General features: G+C 54.6%; 5 protein-coding genes across 5 annotated transcripts; 3 read left to right on the forward strand and 2 right to left on the reverse strand.

Annotated features, from left to right (window-relative positions):
- Window positions 1–3,968: 3,968 nt before the first annotated feature.
- BKA78DRAFT_300324 (uncharacterized protein) lies at window positions 3,969–6,651 on the reverse strand (the record flags this gene model as incomplete). Its single annotated transcript, XM_066887179.1, has 4 exons — window positions 3,969–5,432; window positions 5,479–6,060; window positions 6,107–6,435; window positions 6,561–6,651. The coding sequence occupies 4 exons, from the start codon at window positions 6,649–6,651 to the stop codon at window positions 3,969–3,971; spliced, it is 2,466 nt and encodes an 821-aa protein (XP_066738529.1).
- A 105-nt stretch (window positions 6,652–6,756) lies between these two features.
- BKA78DRAFT_327772 (uncharacterized protein) lies at window positions 6,757–7,470 on the reverse strand. Its single transcript, XM_066889549.1, has one exon. The coding sequence runs from the start codon at window positions 7,115–7,117 to the stop codon at window positions 6,896–6,898; it is 222 nt and encodes a 73-aa protein (XP_066738530.1). The 5' UTR covers window positions 7,118–7,470; the 3' UTR covers window positions 6,757–6,895.
- A 102-nt stretch (window positions 7,471–7,572) lies between these two features.
- Window positions 7,573–9,749, forward strand: BKA78DRAFT_300325 (uncharacterized protein; the record flags this gene model as incomplete). Its single annotated transcript, XM_066887180.1, has 5 exons — window positions 7,573–7,740; window positions 7,790–8,152; window positions 8,200–8,296; window positions 8,341–8,687; window positions 8,790–9,749. The coding sequence occupies 5 exons, from the start codon at window positions 7,573–7,575 to the stop codon at window positions 9,747–9,749; spliced, it is 1,935 nt and encodes a 644-aa protein (XP_066738531.1).
- Window positions 9,750–10,502: 753 nt separating this feature from the next.
- BKA78DRAFT_357476 (methionyl-tRNA synthetase) lies at window positions 10,503–12,562 on the forward strand (the record flags this gene model as incomplete). The annotated part of the gene is made up of 2 exons (XM_066892226.1): window positions 10,503–11,823; window positions 11,868–12,562. The coding sequence occupies 2 exons, from the start codon at window positions 10,503–10,505 to the stop codon at window positions 12,560–12,562; spliced, it is 2,016 nt and encodes a 671-aa protein (XP_066738532.1).
- A 185-nt stretch (window positions 12,563–12,747) lies between these two features.
- BKA78DRAFT_383876 (aconitate hydratase) lies at window positions 12,748–15,849 on the forward strand. Its single transcript, XM_066893081.1, has 2 exons — window positions 12,748–12,968; window positions 13,016–15,849. Exons 1-2 carry the CDS (start codon window positions 12,903–12,905, stop codon window positions 15,389–15,391), a joined length of 2,442 nt encoding a protein of 813 aa, XP_066738533.1. The 5' UTR covers window positions 12,748–12,902; the 3' UTR covers window positions 15,392–15,849.
- Window positions 15,850–17,815: the final 1,966 nt, after the last annotated feature.

A 17,815-nucleotide genomic window follows, 5' to 3' on the forward strand; every position in this document is an offset into this window, starting at 1 on the left:
TTTACGGGCTCGGTGTCCAGCAGGTGATCGCGCGTTCACTGTTTTGCGTTTCGCCTTGGGGCCTCAACACGCTCCTCAGCCCAGTTTGGTTGAAGGTGGATCGATTGCGCAATCAAGACCTGTATTCGATGATTCATAAAGAGATCATAAAACAGCGATGATGTATTACACTACTTGGAAACTTTGTGTTGCACGAAAAGGTGTTCAGGGGTAAGCGCGATGCGCCCAAGCCCGTCAAGAAGAGACCTCGACCGCGGAGCAAGACGAAAACCGCAAAAGTTTGACTGGCGATCCTGGAATCCATCCAGTCGGTTGTCTACCACGCGTTTCTCAATTTGCGAACATGCCCATGAGAGTTCCGATGCAGAAGGAGGGTCTGTCGCAAAGGCGCGGGGATTTTTATACCTACGAGCTGCTCCGCGCGCGCCTCGGTCTTTCCCAAATGACTGGAACTATCCTGTCGCGGACAGGCGACTGCTGCTCTGCTGACTGATCTTTCGGGTGCTCCCGACGCTTGCCATTCTTCGCCTATAAAAGCCTCGACCTCCACTTTGCATGGAGCGACATGACAACATCTCTGACACAGGGACGAGAGGAAAGTTAGAGTAGCCTCGACTGTTTTTCGGCTTTTACACATCCACACCACACTGTCTCCCGGCTGGACCGCCGTTCTCCTGCCATTCTCACTCCTGGTGGAACGTTTGGGGGGTTACTCCCAAAGATCTAATGGTCCATGATGATGATGACGGAGCATTCATCTGCTTCTCAATATTATTCAGTATCCCAGAACGACAGGTTTCATCACCATCGAGGAATGAATACCGCACATGGAGTAAGTCAGTGGCTTCGCAAAACTCGACGTGCCGGCAGACGGCTCGCGCGGGGGAGCAACCCAAGAAACAGTACTCGGTTCTACCTCGCTTGACTCCTCTTCAGCCACGACATCAAGCTCTTGTCTACAGAGAGAAGATGAAAGTGTTGTAAACGAGGGCTTCTTTTATACCACCATCGCCCGTCAGATGCCCGAAAGCTCCACGTGAGCAATGCACTCCGACACCTCCGATCGCATGCGCGCTCGAGCTGACGACGCTTCAGCGTGACACGTCCAGTTTTCCGCCACTGGGTATAAAAGCCGGTCTCTTTGGCACACTCAGCAGAGCAAAGTCAACACCCAACTTCCAAGCAGTAGATTTGGAACACACATGATCGGTTCTTTGACTGCTTTGGTGGCTGCTAACATTCACTCGACAGACTGTTTTCGGGGGGGAAACCTTTCTGTCAGCTTGCACGTGGGGAACTACAGGCAGCAGGAAGCAATTGCGCGTGAATTGCGATGAGTAGAAGCATCAAGTGCTAATGATGAGAAAAACCTGGTTTCCAATATTGATTCCTGCAAGTACTTGAAGAACCAAGGACAAAGTGAGTCCAAAAGCGATCTTGTAAGTAAACAAGGCCAGAGTCAGGGATTTCCAAAAACTGTGAACGGCCCCGGACTCGGCCTGGTAGCGGTGCAGGGAACGGATAGAGACAGATCCTCTGTTTTAATACCCCGCATGTCTACCCAAGCCATCCAGTGCTGACTGAGGGCACACTTGGACGGAAACCCAGTCGGTCACGGGGCACAAATAATTCCACCTTTTGGTATTTAAGAGTCTCCTCTCACTCAACAAGCACCCCTGGCGCCAGATCGAAAGCCTGCGGCAACAGGTTGTAAATACATCCTGGCGATGTTGGAGGCGCAGTCCTTTGCGAATGGTGGACTGTGGGGGGAGCTCGCTGCACGATCTTGTATCTCGTTCTCTTGCCTTTTCGAAAGCCTCCTACTTACATAGTCAGCAAGGAGTGTGGAATGAGGAGCAGCATGGTCCTCCAATGCAGACTGAAGACGGAGCATGCTGTTTCCCAGCATTGTTTGAAATAGAAGATATCAAGATGGAAGGCTGGCTGGCAGAGGGGCTAGGTCTCATCCAAAAACTGCAGCACAGTCAAAGCGAACGTGACGCTGGTGTGATGCTGTAGCTGTTGGTATTGGTAATTATTTAAGTCTGTCTCATCTTTTAGCAGCTGATCTCGGCCTGGAGTAGTGTTCCTTGGAAACATGACCGAAACCTCAACAACGTTGAAGAAACCAAACAAACGGGTCTTATGAAGACAAACGATGAGACCCTCCGTCCGGGAAACATGAATGATTCGCGGCAATGACTCTCTCATAGGTTTCAGAAATGTCTTGGTCCCCCGTGTGATCTTCTTAACACGAGCAATGGAAGAAATCTAACGCTCACATTCTTCCTGTGGAACCTCCTCAACGGCATGAAGTTTATCTTGAAGAGCTCGCAGGATGCCCACCTGGGCGTCCCACTCTTTGACGAGGTGATCAAATTTTCTCCAGAAGTTGAACAAGTTGAGCACACGGTCGATTTCGGCCATATTGCGCTCGAGACCAGGTAGGTTACGGATGGTAGAACGACCGCGGTCATGATCAGCCTTCAGGTTGCGGATGGAGATCCCAATCCGGTCTATTTCTAGAAGAAATTGTTGAACATCATTAGGAAGAAAGCGTGGGATGTTGGTTGTCAAGACGTGGGGGGCGGCTTCGAGCTCGATAGGACAAGTCGATTGCAAACTAGTGGCGTCCGCGATCTTCATTGCTCGGGTGCTGACTGTCTCCAGTCCGTCGATGGGTGATGGAAGGGCGATGAACAACGGTCCCATCGGGCTTCGGGGGAGCTTTGGTATACGTAGCGATATTCTCTCTGTAGAACTCGAATTGGGGAATCTTTTCATCGCCGTGGTACATGTACCAGTACAGGTCAAGTTGCTCGGGGCATTCTCCGCCCAAGTGCTCGTCTTTGCCGCAAACGAAGCACGTGTCTTTGCAGTCTGACCATGGGCCGTGCTTTGGGCGACCACAGCGGAGACAGAGTCCTTCCATTTTCCTATTGAGGTGATTAGTTGTCGCACATGCAGTCTGGCGAAGCGACTTACTGGCCCCGTTGCCAAAGAGGCACAGGCGGACGTTCTGGATGGTGACCACCCCTTAGAAGAGCCTGGCTGCGAGACCTGATTCCATCGGAGTCCATCATATGACTGGGAATGAAGGGAATGGGAGAGTGGCTCGTCGTTGCGGATGATGTAGACGGTGAGGTTGTTTGTAGAGGGAAGGACTGCGGCGAAACATCCAGAGGCCAGTGAAGGAAATCGAGTGGTTAGCCGACGGGAAGCAGCAGTAGCGTTCGGTGGGTGAACCAGTGAATGGGCGGCATGACGTGGGTCGAGAGGAAGGCGCAAACAAGTCGAGAGCAGCTAGGCGACTGCATGACCAAGACGCCGCCTCTCTACAGCCATCTCGAAAACCACTACGAGGGCTTCCGACGATGGTCCCTTACCCCTGGCATGACCTGAAGGCCCGCAAACAACCATCCTCCAGAAAAGGACTTTCAAGAGCATCTACTTTCGCCCCTCAGTGGACATGTTACTTCGTCCCGAATGACATTCGTTGAACACCTCATCAAAGATGATGAACCCCGAGGCCTTTGCGTGAGCAGGTACTTTTTGTCTAGCACATAGCCAGTTGGGAGTCAGCCGTTCAAGTGCATAAGTAGTATTTGAGTATGCGCAGATGACCCACCTCGCGTCAAGAGTATAGACCACGCATCGTTTCAGATTTGATGTGCGACTTGGAGACAAGCCGGGTCTAGTAAAAATCTGCGCATTGTATTGCGTTGCAAGCTATTACTATTTGAAGAGAGAGGTATAAAGTACATCTGAGCCGTGAGTCCGTGGTATCTACAATCATATTCAAGCCTTCCACCAGTCCATCCAGCTGGCCGTTTCTCTGGTCCGAGCAAAAAACGCCCCTGGCCGTTGCGAAAGACCTCGACCTCAAAAATCCAATAACGCCATCTAGGGACAGTCTGATTACCCATCATCACCTTTTGACCGTCATCTCCAATTCGCTTTTCTTTCCATCACGTCGACGGGGACACCTCGCTTGTCGTGCCGCCCCAAAACCACGCCCAATCCTGGTCCAAGTCCATGGCGCCAGCGCCGAGGCCGCCCAAGTTGGAATTCATCCACGGCGCGCCAATGCCCGCATTCGCGCCGCCCACCAGATTATCCAGGCCATCTTCGCCGCCCCAAGCAGCACCGCCGCTTCCGCCAACGCCGGACCCCATGCCTGCAGCGAGGTTTTGTGTTGCAGCGATGTTCATGGCGTTGCCCACGCCGTGGTGGAGCATGTTTCCAGCAGCAGCGCCGGGGAAGAACCATTGTCCCGTGCTTGGAACGTATGGGTCGTATGAAATCATTGGGTTGGGAGGAGTGCTGATCGTGGAGTTGCTTGGGGTGCGGGCGGCGTTCTGCGGAAAGGAAGCAGGCGCGCCGGGAAAGACGGGCGTGGCGTCGAAAGCGTCCGGACCGCCTGTTGCAGTGGCCGGCGGAGGCATCGCGTTCTGTTGTTGCGAGGGCGATTGTTGTGCATCGCAGTTGGTAGCGACGGGAGAAGTGTTGTTGCTTTTGGCGACGTGGTGGAACTTCTTGCCGCGCTGGACGGAAATGGTGCCAAAGTATGGGATGGCAACGCGCTCGCTGTAGCTAATGTCTTCGCCGCTCATGGTCATGTTGCGCACTTTGCTGAGTTGTTGCAGCACGCGGAGAGACTGCTCGGCGACCTTGCCGCCTCGTTCGGTAGAGGCACGTTGGAAGATGTCCATGGTAATCTCGATGATCCGCCAGTCGTTTTCGTCTTGAGCGGCTTGTGCTGAGGCGTCGCCCGTCTTGGAGTCGAGCCGGCGGTAGCCCAGGAGGCCGAGGAACAGCAGCACGGCAGCAGTGAAGCCGACAAAGTCAATGACTTTGCATTCGTAAAGAGGTTGGCCGTTGCCTGTGCGAAGAGCTCTGTATACCTCCAACAGTCTTCGCGAGGCCCCAAAACAGGCTGTCCTACTGTATTCGAATTTGGAGCAGCCAGTGGGACTTGAGCTCGACGAGGCCAGCTTGAGCATGAAGGGGAGATGGAGGTACATGCGAAGCTGATGGGCGCAAATGTGCATCAGGAAGCGTTCGCGCACATTGACGAGCTTCTGGCAGTCTGGGCTGGAACCTGAAAGGGGCAATTCGGTTTCGTTCCAGTTTTCGGGCAGATCCGACGTAATCGCGTCCAGTTCGTCGTCCAGCTCAAGAGCCGAAGAAAATGATAGATCCCCGACACTTTGAGTCCGGTCGATGACTTTGCCGGCAAGGACAGCTAATTTGCCAGTGGCTTCTCTTAACTCATCGCCTTCGCCATCAGTCGGAAGCATCGTCAAGTCGCAGTGAGAGTCCGAGATGCCGTATGGTAGGCCCAGAAGTAGGCTGAGGAACCGGTCGGTTGTGTATAGAGACCACCAGATTGCATTCCACTCTGGCGATGTCGTATGGCTACGATGCAGTCCCTGTAGATTGTCAGACGAGATATCTTCGCTAATGAATGATACGCACCAGTATTTGAGCATAGGCCAGACCCTTTCGCACTGCAATCCAGCCTCTTCGCGGTTGTCCAATCTCGGAGTAGCATTTGGACATCAAAATGATACACTCCAGACCCTGAAGCGTGGCGGCGTATTCGTCGTCCGAGACTATCAGGGCGTCGATGAGGGCGAGCTGGGAGTCGAGATCATCAGAGTCCAGTGCGACGCCAACACACAACAGCAAGACTCCAACCTCGGGTGGAGATCCTTTCTCTATGACGCGACTGGCAAATTCCTGAAGGTTGTCGCCGCGAGCAATTCCTGGAATTTTGTAGCGCCATAAACGCCACCAGTCGTCATTGGTATTGATGGCAGATTCAAGTTTCTCGTTAGAGGGAAGAGCCGCGAGCAGAGTATCGCGCGTCCTTTTGGCTTTGGACTTGCGGGCTCCATTCATATTATCACCGCTGCTGGCTGGTGGTGGTGCACCTATTCCAGTAAACTCAATGTCGTATACCCCCGCCTCATTGGCAGGACCAGTAGGAGCTTCCGTGCCTGCATTCAGTGGGTGGTCGGAGCATGACTTGTTGCTTCTACCCTCAGCTCTTCTCAACTAATTTCTAGTTAGCTTACATCTACAGTGCGGACGAGGGGCTCACCACTTCGTTGTTGAACATGCTGAGGAACGGAGCGGTATCTTTCTCTGGCTCATGCACTCTCGAAGGTCCATCGGATTCAGGTGGAGTAATGGTAATGTCTTTTCCTAGTGCCCGCAACGCTTCGGCAGCATGCGTGGTGCTCTTGTCTTCGAGCAAGGCCTCGACCAAAGCCTCAAGCTTTGCGACTCTTTCCCGGAGGTTTTTGCGGTTATCGACGACAGTATCGCTCTCCGCATTCTCTTGATCTATACACCGCGAGCCACGGGCAAAGCATTCAGTACATGTGGTGGAGTTTTCGTTGTAGATGCATTTGATCTTGCGACGGCGACCTATCTAGATCAGTATTGCTTTAAGACCTTCCCAAAAGGGAAAGAAGAACACCAAAGACGAAGATCCGTTTCGTCCATATTCGCCCGGAGACGACTGAATGGCAAAGAAAGTCACGGCGACCTACATTCAAAACAGCTGTGGGTGCCCTTGCGCATCCTCTTGCGAATGCCGCCCTCGCGGACGCGGCTACTCTCAGGCGTCGCAGAGCGGGCCATGGTTTACAGAGCCAAACCACGTCGAAATCCAGGTCAAGAGTTCGTAAAATGGTACAGGTGGAAAAATGATTGAGAAGCGGACGACGTCGAGGACTACTGCGAGGGCGAGGGGGCTGAGGTGTAAGACGGACGATCCGTCCGGTTTGGTCCGTGGCTGTTTACTAATTCCGGCGGCTCCTCCACCACAAGCCCCCGCGCCTTTGTTGTTAAAAGAAGCGATTCCTGTTCCAGATGTTAAGCTGATTTACGGATGGCCCTTCCCTGCGCAAAATGCTTGCTTCGGTAGTCTGATTGATTGATTTTTTTCGACGACCCCACGGTTACGGTCTCTTGTTCTGCAGCCCTTGAAAGGACGCCTCGCCAAAAAAGCCACAACGAGACTCGGTTGAACTAGGCAACCATCGCAGAGTAAGCTCATGTTGATCAGAGCGAGAAAAGCTGAGCAGGAGCAAAGAAATGACAACATTTTCGCATGGCTCACGTAAAGGCGCGAAGTGATCAACTTTTCATGACTCGGGCGGCTGTCAGACAGCAGTCGATGTGTGACTTCAAACGCAAGGGAGTTTTGCGCAACAGACGCGCCCGGGTTGCACGAGAAGCCAGCTGCAGGAACTTGAAGAACAAACTCCAGACGTGAGAAGTGCCAAAGCGCAATGCGACAACATGTCTCGAACTGGAGGTTTCTCACGATGCCGACTGGATTGGAAGAGTCCCTTGGGCTCTGTCGCTTTCGGGTCGCTCCCGAGTCGGCTGCCTAGACCTGACGTCAACCCGCTAGCTTCCGCCTGCGTCAATCGCTGCGCCAGCTCACAACGAGCCAAATATCTACTCTATGCGCCCGCCGTAGACTGGTATCATGATGCGGCATCCGTTGTAATTCTGCTGCAAGGCTCTCTTTGAATCCGCAATATTTCGACCGACATGGCTCCCTCGGCGCAACCAACCAGTTCCCAGCCAAACACTCCGTCCAAGCGCAAGAAGAAGCCCGATCCTTTCTTGGACCTGGCCAACACTCCCATTCCATCCGCTGTATCGTCGCCAGACGAGGCCCAGAAAGATTTCGATCGCTCAGAGTCGACAATCAAGAAAGTCAGCGCCCTCGCTCTGTCGTCTTCACGCCGCTTGCTCACGTTTACAGGTCATCTTGACGCCTTTGCTCTTTACCTCATTCATCATCTCTCTCTTCTTCGTCCAGCGACGTGACCGTGCTTACCGCTACAATGAACACCCACCCCTCACGACGTCTTGGTGGTTACGATTTTCGCCTTCGCAATGGCTGAACCCGGAGCCATATCAGGACCCGGATGACTCGACATGGCACAAGGCAAGTGCCGGCACGGCAGACGGAGGTGACGGCAGCATCTCTGGCATCGATGGTCAAGTTGAAATGACTCGACGCAACGGCAAGAATCAATGGTTCACCCGGAAGAAGCACCGCAAGATGGCAAAGCTCCACTTCACCGACGCCTTTGAGTTACAAGGAAAGACAATTGTCGCAATCGTCATCACATGGGCCATGGCATTTTGGGGGTTGTACTGGTCGGCCAGGAAACTGTCAACAATGATGTGGTAGTTCCTCTGGCCATGAGCCAGTCGGCTCAGACCGGAAGCTTAGCCGAGTGTGGGGTTCTTAAACCCCGTGGGCGTACGTGTTGACCTCGTCCGAATCAACACTCACATCTCCAAGAGGCATGGCTCAAGAAGTCGTCAAGCTAGCCTTTGATGGTCAAGATCATCCCCTCATCAGCCACGGCATACCATTCGCGCAGGCCTGCGCAAGACATGTCGAGCAAAACTTCAAGGCATCAAGGGTGTACATATTAGCTTCGGGCACCCTTGCACGGACGACCAATGTCGTGCGAACTCTACAACAAGCTCTGGACGGTAAAGTCGTCGGTGTCCGTTACGGAATGACGCCACACACTTTATGGTCTGAGTGCATCGAAGTCACCAAGGACGCAAAAGAGGTCGACGTCGATTTGATCGTTACCTTGGGTGGGGGAAGCTTGATTGATGCGGCCAAAATCGTTTCTCTAGTACGTGCAATCCTTCTACACCAAAGTCCTTTTATACTCAAGGCCCAAAATACTCACCAACTTGGACTATTCCATCATTTGCTCATTGCTCACCTATTCTAGGCATTGGCCAATAACGCAACCGACTTTCCGTCCATCCTCAACCTGACCAATAATCGCGACCCTTCTGTCCCAAGGCCCGACCTTGCTAGTCCAACTGTGCCCATTGTCTCAATTCCTACATCTCTCTCTGGCGGCGAATATTCCGACCATGCCGGCGGCACCAATGACGAAACCCACCACAAGCACGGCTTTGGCCATGCCGGCGCACCGCTGGGCCCCAAACTCGTGATCCTTGACCCCGAACTCGTCAAGACGACACCCCAACGCTTCTGGCTTTCGTCCGGCGTTCGCGCCATTGACCACTGCGTTGAAACCATTTGCTCGCCCTTTTGCACTCCAGCTGCGGCCCGTTGCGCCTCCTCGGGTCTTCGCCAGCTTGTCTCAGGCCTCTTGCGCTCCAAGGCCGACCCGGATGACACCGAAGCGCGGCTCCAGTGCCAGCTCGGCGTCGTGGATGCCATGGCCGGATGCAAGGCAGGCGCACCCCTCGGTGCTAGCCATGGTATAGGTCACCAGCTTGGTCCGCTAGGAGTTGGTCACGGGGAAACGAGCTGCATCCTGCTGCCCGCCGTATGTGCATTCAACCTCGGTCATGCAGCTGAGGGTACTGCCGGCACAGAAAAGGGCCAGGAGCACAGCGTCGAGCCTCTTATCGACATCCCCGCAAAACAGCATATTGTCCTCAACGTCTTGTGGGGAGTCGACATCATCGCCCAATTGTTCGACAAGCACGGCCTACGTCAGGGCGAGACGCCATTGGCTGACTGTCTGGATGTGATTTTCAGGGCACTGGGCCTGCCGCGTCGACTGGCGGATTTCGGAATTGGCGGGGAGGAGCAGCTCAACAAGTTGGCCGAGAACTCGCTACAAGATCGGTGGTGTGTCACGAGTGCGGTGCCTTTGAAGTCCAAGGAGATGGTGAGGGAGATTTTGGACGCGTGTGGTCCAAAGACGGGATGATTCTCGAGGCAAAGATCCTCATCCGAGTCCTTCCAGTTCACTACAAAAGCTTCAGCTTCCGGACCCCTCGTTTTCGCCCCAAAACAGAAGCCTCCATGGCTCCACCATATGTACCAGCCAGGCAAAAGAAAATGCAAAACGTACAACAGCCGGGATTCGCTGCTGGTCACCCACGCAACTACTAATCGGCCGCAAGGTAGCTTATCTATGGAAGAGCGGACGGGGTTCCGAGTTCTCTACCTGCTATGGTCGTACGTGAAGAAAGGTGTGGACGCGTTGATTTATAAATCTTCCATGCCGCGGAAGAGGTGAGCCTAAGTCAGGCATAATTCATCCAGACAGGTGGTCATAGCGTTTACCACTTCGAAATCTGTAAATCACCTCTGGGACGATCCACAACGCTTGGATAGAAGATGTTGTATCTGAATATAGAAAGTCTTGGCATCAGTAGCAGATAGCTCATCGGTGAAGATGCCCGAAATTTTGTGCATCAGAAGCTGTGACTTCTTGCTTTTGCGAGCACCCTGGATTTTTGAAACCGAACCAAAAACGATCGGAAGTCATCGAGCAGTAAGGAAAGAATGAAAAGACTTGACTCGATGTCAAAATGTCAGTATGTTGTGGTGGATGGAGGACAGACTCGTTGCTCTGACGTGCAAGGTTCTGCTTGCCTAGCGCGGGGCATCGCGTCAGGGCCCGAAAGACGTTGGCCGCGGGGTGAGTCAAAGTCCTCCATCACCACCACAACACACAATGGCCACGTCCGATCCGATTCTGCCCCAAGAGGGCAAGCGAAACATCCTCATTACCAGCGCGCTCCCTTACGTCAACAACATCCCGCACTTGGGCAACATTATCGGCTCAGTGCTGTCCGCCGATGTCTTTGCGCGCTTCTGCAAAGCTCGCGGCCACCCGACCCTCTACGTGTGCGGCTCCGACGAGTACGGCACCGCGACCGAAACCAAGGCCATTGACGAAGGCCTCACTCCTCAGGAGCTCTGCGACAAGTACCACAAGATCCACGCCGAGGTCTACGAGTGGTTCAACATTGGCTTTGACAAGTTTGGCCGCACGCCGACAAAGGAGCAGACGGAGATTGCGCAGGATATTTTCCTGAAGCTGTACAAGAACGGCTACCTGGAGGAGAAGACTACGGTCCAGCCCTTTTGTGAGAAGCACGGTTCTTTCCTTGCGGACCGCTATGTCGAGGGCGAGTGCAGCATCTGTCATGACCTTGGCGCACGCGGAGACCAATGCGACAAGTGCGGCAACCTCTTGGACCCCCTCGAGCCTGAACCGGAGGCAAAGGCCCCTACCGATGAGCCTGAGGCGCCCGGCGAGGTCAAGGCTACCGGCTTCCTTATCAACCCTCGCTGCAAGCTGGACGGCGCGGCGCCGGTCAAGCGCGAGACAAAGCACATCTACATTCGCCTGGACGAGCTGAAGGACAAAATTGTCGAGTGGTTTGGCAAGGCCAGCACCGAGGGCAAGTGGTCGGCCAACTGTATCCAAATCACCCAGTCGTGGATCGACAAGGGCCTGAAGCCTAGAGGCATCACCCGCGATCTCAAGTGGGGTACCGCTGTGCCTCTGCCTGGATTCGAGGACAAGGTCATGTACGTGTGGTTTGACGCATGTATTGGCTACGTCTCCATCACGGCAACATACACGGACCAGTGGGAGAAGTGGTGGAAGAACCCCGACAACGTCAAGCTGTACCAGTTCATGGGCAAAGACAACGTCCAATTCCACACCATCATCTTCCCCGGCTCGCAGCTCGGTACCGGAGACAAGTGGACTCAGGTGCACCACCTTTCGACTACCGAGTACTTGAACTACGAGGACACCAAGTTTTCCAAATCAAAGGGCATTGGTGTTTTTGGAAACAACGCCAAGGACACTGGCATTCCCTCTGATGTCTGGAGATATTACCTCCTCTCCAGACGACCGGAGAGTGGTGACGCTGAATTCAAGTGGAACGAATTCATCGACGCCAACAACAACGACCTCTTGAAGAACCTTGGCAACTTTGTCAACCGCGTCATCAAGTTCGTCGCTGCCAAGTACGACTCGGGTAAGTTTTTGACCTCGATTAAAGTCCTCATCTAACATGATCAGTTGTCCCCGACTGGACCAAGTACTCGGACGAATACCTTGAGAACTACGCCAAGGAACTCAATGGTCTTCTCAAGACTTACAACAACTGGTTGGAGAATGTGAAGCTGAGAGCTGGTCTCGCGAGTGCTTTGCACATTTCTGCCCTTGGCAACAAGCTTTTGCAGGACAACAAGCTTGACAACAGACTATTCACCGAGGAGCCGGAGCGCTGCGCAGCAGTGGTCGGTCTGGCCCTGAACCACATTTACCTTCTTGGAAGCGTCATTGAGCCCTACATGCCCGCCACTGCACGGGGCGGCATCAACGACAAAGGAGAGCCAATCCTGGGCATTTTCCAGCAGCTCGGTGTTGACCCTGTGCCGCACATCCCCGACGAGTGGAAGGCGGGCATCATCAAGCCCGGCCACAAGATTGGCAAGGCGTCGTACCTCTTCAGCCAAATTAAGACGGAGAAGGAGCAAGAATGGAGAGAGCAGTTTGGCGGTGAGGAGGCCAAGAGGCAGAAGCAGCTCGAGGCCGAGAAGAGGGCAGCAAAGAAGGCGGCCAAGGACAAGGACAAGGCAAAGAAGGCTGCCAAGAAGGCGGCTGCCAAGGCTGCTTCTGGCGTGGAGGGCGCGGAAAAGAAGCAGGAAGCGGATCCTTCGATTGAAAAGGTGACGGAGGCCATGTCCAAGGCCGATGTGCACACGTCGTAGGCTATGGAGCATTCGTGGTGCGGAGCATCGGGGAGTTTTGACGCGGAGACGAATTCAACGCAGGTGCAGAGTGGAGTTTGATTTGGTAGAAAAGGATTCCATGCAAACAGAGGATGTTGTCTGGAAAAAAGAAGAATTCAACATAGAGCGCTGCTGAATAGATACCCTTGACGTATGCATGCATCGTGTAATGTGGTGGGCCAAGCGACGGGATCTGCCAATTAGAAGTGGCGGCATGCCGATTATGTTGGCTTCGTGCTCCCCGGACCTCCGAACTTCGCAGCGTTATTGTATTTTTTGAAAGTCACCGCCCAGCAACACGCTCGCCTCCACGTCTCCAATGGCTGCCCAGCTGATGACCATGCGGGCGCAAGCCTTGAGAGCGGCCAGGCTCGCAAATGCAAAGGTGAAAAATCCCCCGAAACGCGCCCAATCGCCACTAACGCGTCCCAGTCATCGGCCGGCGTGCTCCCAAGCAGAAGACATCTCGCAACCGCCACCTCCGCACCCAAACCTCCTCCCGGTTTCGATGTCGCCTCGCGCACTCCTCCCTACCCGAAGCTCCTCAAGAGACTGTCCGAAGTCCGCCGCGTCCTTGGTGCCGAGAGGCAGCTCACGCTCGCCGAAAAGATTCTTTATTCGCATCTCGACAACCCCGAGGAGTCGCTCTTGACCGGCACCAACAATGGCAAAGATATTCGCGGGGTCGCAAACCTCAAGCTCAAGCCCGACCGCGTGGCCATGCAGGATGCGTCGGCGCAAATGGCGTTGCTCCAATTCATGTCGTGCGGTCTGCCCACGACCGCCGTTCCTGCCTCGATCCACTGCGACCACATGATTGTGGGAGAGCGCGGCGCGGACACCGACTTGCCGCGCTCGATCCAGGGCAACAAGGAGGTATTTGACTTTTTGGAGAGCGCGGCGAAGAAATACGGCATCGAATTCTGGCCTCCGGGTGCTGGCATCATCCACCAAAACGTCCTGGAGAACTACAGCGCGCCGGGTTTGATGATGCTTGGCACGGACAGCCACACGCCGAACGCCGGAGGTCTGGGTGCGATTGCCATTGGTGTTGGTGGTGCCGACGCCGTGGACGCGCTGGTCGATGCTCCTTGGGAGCTCAAGGCGCCCAAGATTCTCGGTGTCAGGCTTGAGGGCCAGCTGAGCGGCTGGGCGAGTCCCAAGGATATCATCCTGACCCTCGCGGGCAAGCTCACCGTCCGCGGTGGTACCGGCTTCATCATCGAGTACCATGGCCCCGGTGTCGAGTCTCTCAACTGCACCGGTATGGCTACAGTGTGCAACATGGGCGCGGAGGTTGGCGCAACGACATCATTATTCCCCTTCTCCTCTGGCCACGTCCCCTACCTGGCGGCAACCTACCGCGAGTCCATTGCCACCGCTGCCAGCACCATTGCTTCCTCTCCCGGCCCTCACAACCTCCTCCGTCCCGACTCCAATGCCGAGTACGACCAGCTCATTACCATTAACTTGTCCGAGCTGGAGCCTCACATCAACGGTCCCTTCACTCCCGACCTCTCGACACCCTTGAGCAAGTTCAAGGACACTGTCGAGGAGAAGGGATGGCCCAAGACGTTTGGCGCTGGATTGATTGGCAGCTGCACCAACTCTAGCTACGCAGACATGACCCGTGCGGAGCATTTGGTCAAGCAGGCCAAGGCAGCTGGTTTGACTCCCAAGGCCGACTTTTTCATCACTCCGGGTAGCGAGCAGATTAGAGCGACTCTTGAGCGCGACGAGACGCTCGACACCTTTTCGTCTGCTGGCGGAGTTGTCCTTGCCAATGCTTGCGGACCTTGCATTGGTCAATGGAAGCGCACCGACGAGGTCAAGAAGGGCGAGGCCAATGCCATTTTCACCTCGTACAACCGCAACTTTCCCGCCCGCAACGACGGCAACCGTGCCACCATGAACTTCCTCGCCTCTCCCGAGCTCGTCACGGCCCTCTCGTATGCTGGCGAGACCACCTTCAACCCCATGACCGACTCCATCCCCACCCCCTCGGGTGAGCCCTTTAGATTCGCCCCGCCGACAGGTGTAGATCTGCCCAAGTCCGGCTTTGAGATTGGCAACCCCGACTTTCTGCCCACCCCGGGCAAGCCCGACCCTTCAGTCGAGGTCCAGATTGACCCCAAGTCGACGCGTCTTGCCGTGCTCGAGCCTTTTGCGCCGTTCCCCAAGGGTGACCTCTCGGGCCTGCGCGTTCTCTACAAAGTCAAGGGCCAGTGCACCACCGACACGATTTCGGCGGCCGGACCCTGGCTCAAGTACAAGGGCCACCTGCCCAACATTGCGGAGAACACGCTCATCGGCGCCGTCAACGCGGCGACGGGCGAGACCAACACGGCCTACGACTTTGACGGCTCGTCGTGCGGCATCCCCGAGCTGGCCAAGCGCTGGAAGGAGCAGGGTGCCGAGTGGCTCGTCGTCGCCGAGCACAACTACGGCGAGGGCTCCGCGCGCGAGCACGCCGCCCTGCAGCCGCGCTACCTGGGCGGCCGCATCATCCTGTCCAAGTCCTTCGCCCGTATCCACGAGACCAACCTCAAGAAGCAGGGCGTCGTGCCGTTGACCTTTGCCAACGAGGCCGACTATGACCGCATGGATGCTTGCGACTCGGTGTCGACCGAGGGCCTGTACGAGACGCTGCAGAAGGGTGGCCAGGGCGAGATCAAGCTCGTCGTCAAGAAGAGGAGTGGCGAGACTTTCGAGGTCAAGACCAAGCATACCCTGAGTCGCGACCAGTGCGGCTTCATCCTTGCGGGTAGCGCGCTCAACTTGCTTGCCGCCAAGGCGAACAAAGCATAGAGCGAGTGGAGATTGGATCGAGTGGAGAAGCAAAAAAAGAAGACTCGTCATCGTGAGATTGACTGACTGACTGACAGACGGACGGATGAATTGGTTCTTGACGTGTATGTATGGCTGTACATTGGCGCTGGGCGACATGATATCGAGGGAGGGCGGGAGGCGCTCTGCTTTTCTTTTGCGTATGGGTGTATGAGTGCAAGTCTTTTACACAAAAAAGAGATCCACAGACATGTATATTCAATTCAGACTTGTTTACGCATTGCTCCTTTCCTATCGATACGCTTTCCTCACCACACGCTGTGCTGATTCAAAACACCATGATCGCCGCCACGCCAACGCGTTTGCCGACATCATCATCTCCTGGAGATGCGTATCATGCTGATATCCTTGCCGACGGAAGAGGCCAACGAACAAAGTCGGGAGCGTGAAAGTGCGACTGGTGTCTGACTTTGCAATCTCAGGGCGAGGCCAAAAGTACGTCGCTGGGTCTGATGCATTTCCCCTTCATACTGCGTACCTCGAAGCCTGCAGAGCTCAGTCTGTTCGCAGGCTTCATGAGACTTTGGGTAATAGGCAGCAACAACATCAGTGGCACGAGTGCGGCGCGCGTGACCTGTGACCTATTCGATTCGCTGTCCTTGGCATATGCCATGTTTGCTGTGTCTATGCGGCAGGCGCGTGGTGGCCGGCGCGGTGATTGTGTGGGTATATAAACCTCCCGCCGTCCACCCAGCTAGACTTGTTTTCTGCAGCAGAGCCATAGCAGTGCAGCGGCATACTACAGCCTCAACTTTCGCTCTACTACGTCCTGGAGATTCCAACCATCGTTTCCTACTTTGTCCGTCCTCGTCCTGGTCTTTAGCCCACGATCAAGCGCGAAGACTGTCCTGCTCCGCCAGAGGCTAGCCGGCTGGGACACAGAGCGGTCCCCAAATCCGACGAAGCTGTAAATAATATCAATCACGAGTAACTCTGTCTGAACTTGAGATTAAGAAACGTTGTGTAAAAGTGATGGTGGTCGGTCGTGACAGATTTGCAGCCATTAACTTACCCCTGAGTCGGCGTGTGCTCTCAGGAGACTCGTGAACAGCGAGAGATGGTGGCTGGTATCCTGTTCCTGCTCCTGCTAACTCGACGACAAACGCATGACATACCGCCTCCTTCATCCCCCACTATGCTGCTCGGCATGTGCAGTCGTCACGCGTATAAAATACCTGCCTACCAGTCTTCGACCTGACTGTTTGGTATCTGCGCTTCGGGGACTTTGGAAGAGCTTGTCCCTAAGGCCTGAAAAACTGTTCACTTTGCCCGCTTTTGCGCCTGCAACTTCAGAAATCTCCTACTGTCTTCGCGGGGGCGTTGGGTGTCTGGATCTGTCATCAGTCGGATCTCGGTTGGTTGGTTTGCTGGAGCGATGCGACCTGCTCAGTATTTGGCATTGATGCCGAGCGGCATCGATTTTGAGTAACGATGGCGGTCGTTGCTGAAGAAATCTGCCGACCTCGAGAAAACGAATGGAGATATGGGGGGCGTGGGTTGTCCTCAAGGAAGAAAAGCAGACAAGCACCAAAAGGACAGTCTTGCGTTTGTCAGGTGACGATTGGACTGGGTCTGTAGCTCAAACTGAGCGGCTCAACGATTGAAGTGTCCCAGAAAATCTTGAGCGGTTTTATACTGGAGCCAGGAGTCAGAACTCAAGGATGGAGCTGGTCACGAGACGCTGAGCTCAGTCCATGCTAAGGTGATTTTCCAGAGAGGAGGTCGACGCGTCACATGCATTTCTACGAACGTCATGGCGAGTGAAGAGTATAAATACTGTCGGAGTATGGCTTCGATTGTCAACGGTAACGACTCGAGCAAGCCTTCCACTCATGCCTTACACACCTGGCTTACTGCCTGGCTGGCCTACCCGGAAGTTGAATCATTCTGATTGTGACTGTTTTAGCCAGACTTCACCTCTTTCTTGGACGTGCGGGAATATGTACTGCAGAATGGAGTTCGAAATCAGCGACACAGCTAGCTAATGACAATCAGATGTCGACAAATGATGATGCAGAACGCTTTCATGAAGAATTACACAAGGCTCTTTACTTTCAATATCAGCGGGAAATTCCTAAAGAGGGGGTACTCTCTCTTGTCTCTCCTTATCCTGCCTTTCTTGATCAAGCTTTGCCGAGCGAGGCAAATATACCAAAGCCGCAGGCCCTTCCACAACAATACATCCATCGTGGTGCAGTGGTAGCACGCCAGGCCTCACATGCAGCACCGCCGCATGACTTACGAGCATGCCACATTGAGTGTCCGGGGCAACCCGAGCGGGCTGGGGGGCCCAGGGCGCAAGCTCGAAGCTCCGAATGGAGTATCCCATCCTTTCCAATGTGCGTTGCGTGTGCGCGGGGAGACTGTCTGGAGGCTCGAGTTCGA

This window comes from Phyllosticta capitalensis, assembly GCF_038381095.1.
Source record: "Phyllosticta capitalensis strain CBS 128856 chromosome Unknown BKA78scaffold_13, whole genome shotgun sequence".
Taxonomy (NCBI): Eukaryota; Fungi; Ascomycota; class Dothideomycetes; order Botryosphaeriales; family Phyllostictaceae; genus Phyllosticta; species Phyllosticta capitalensis.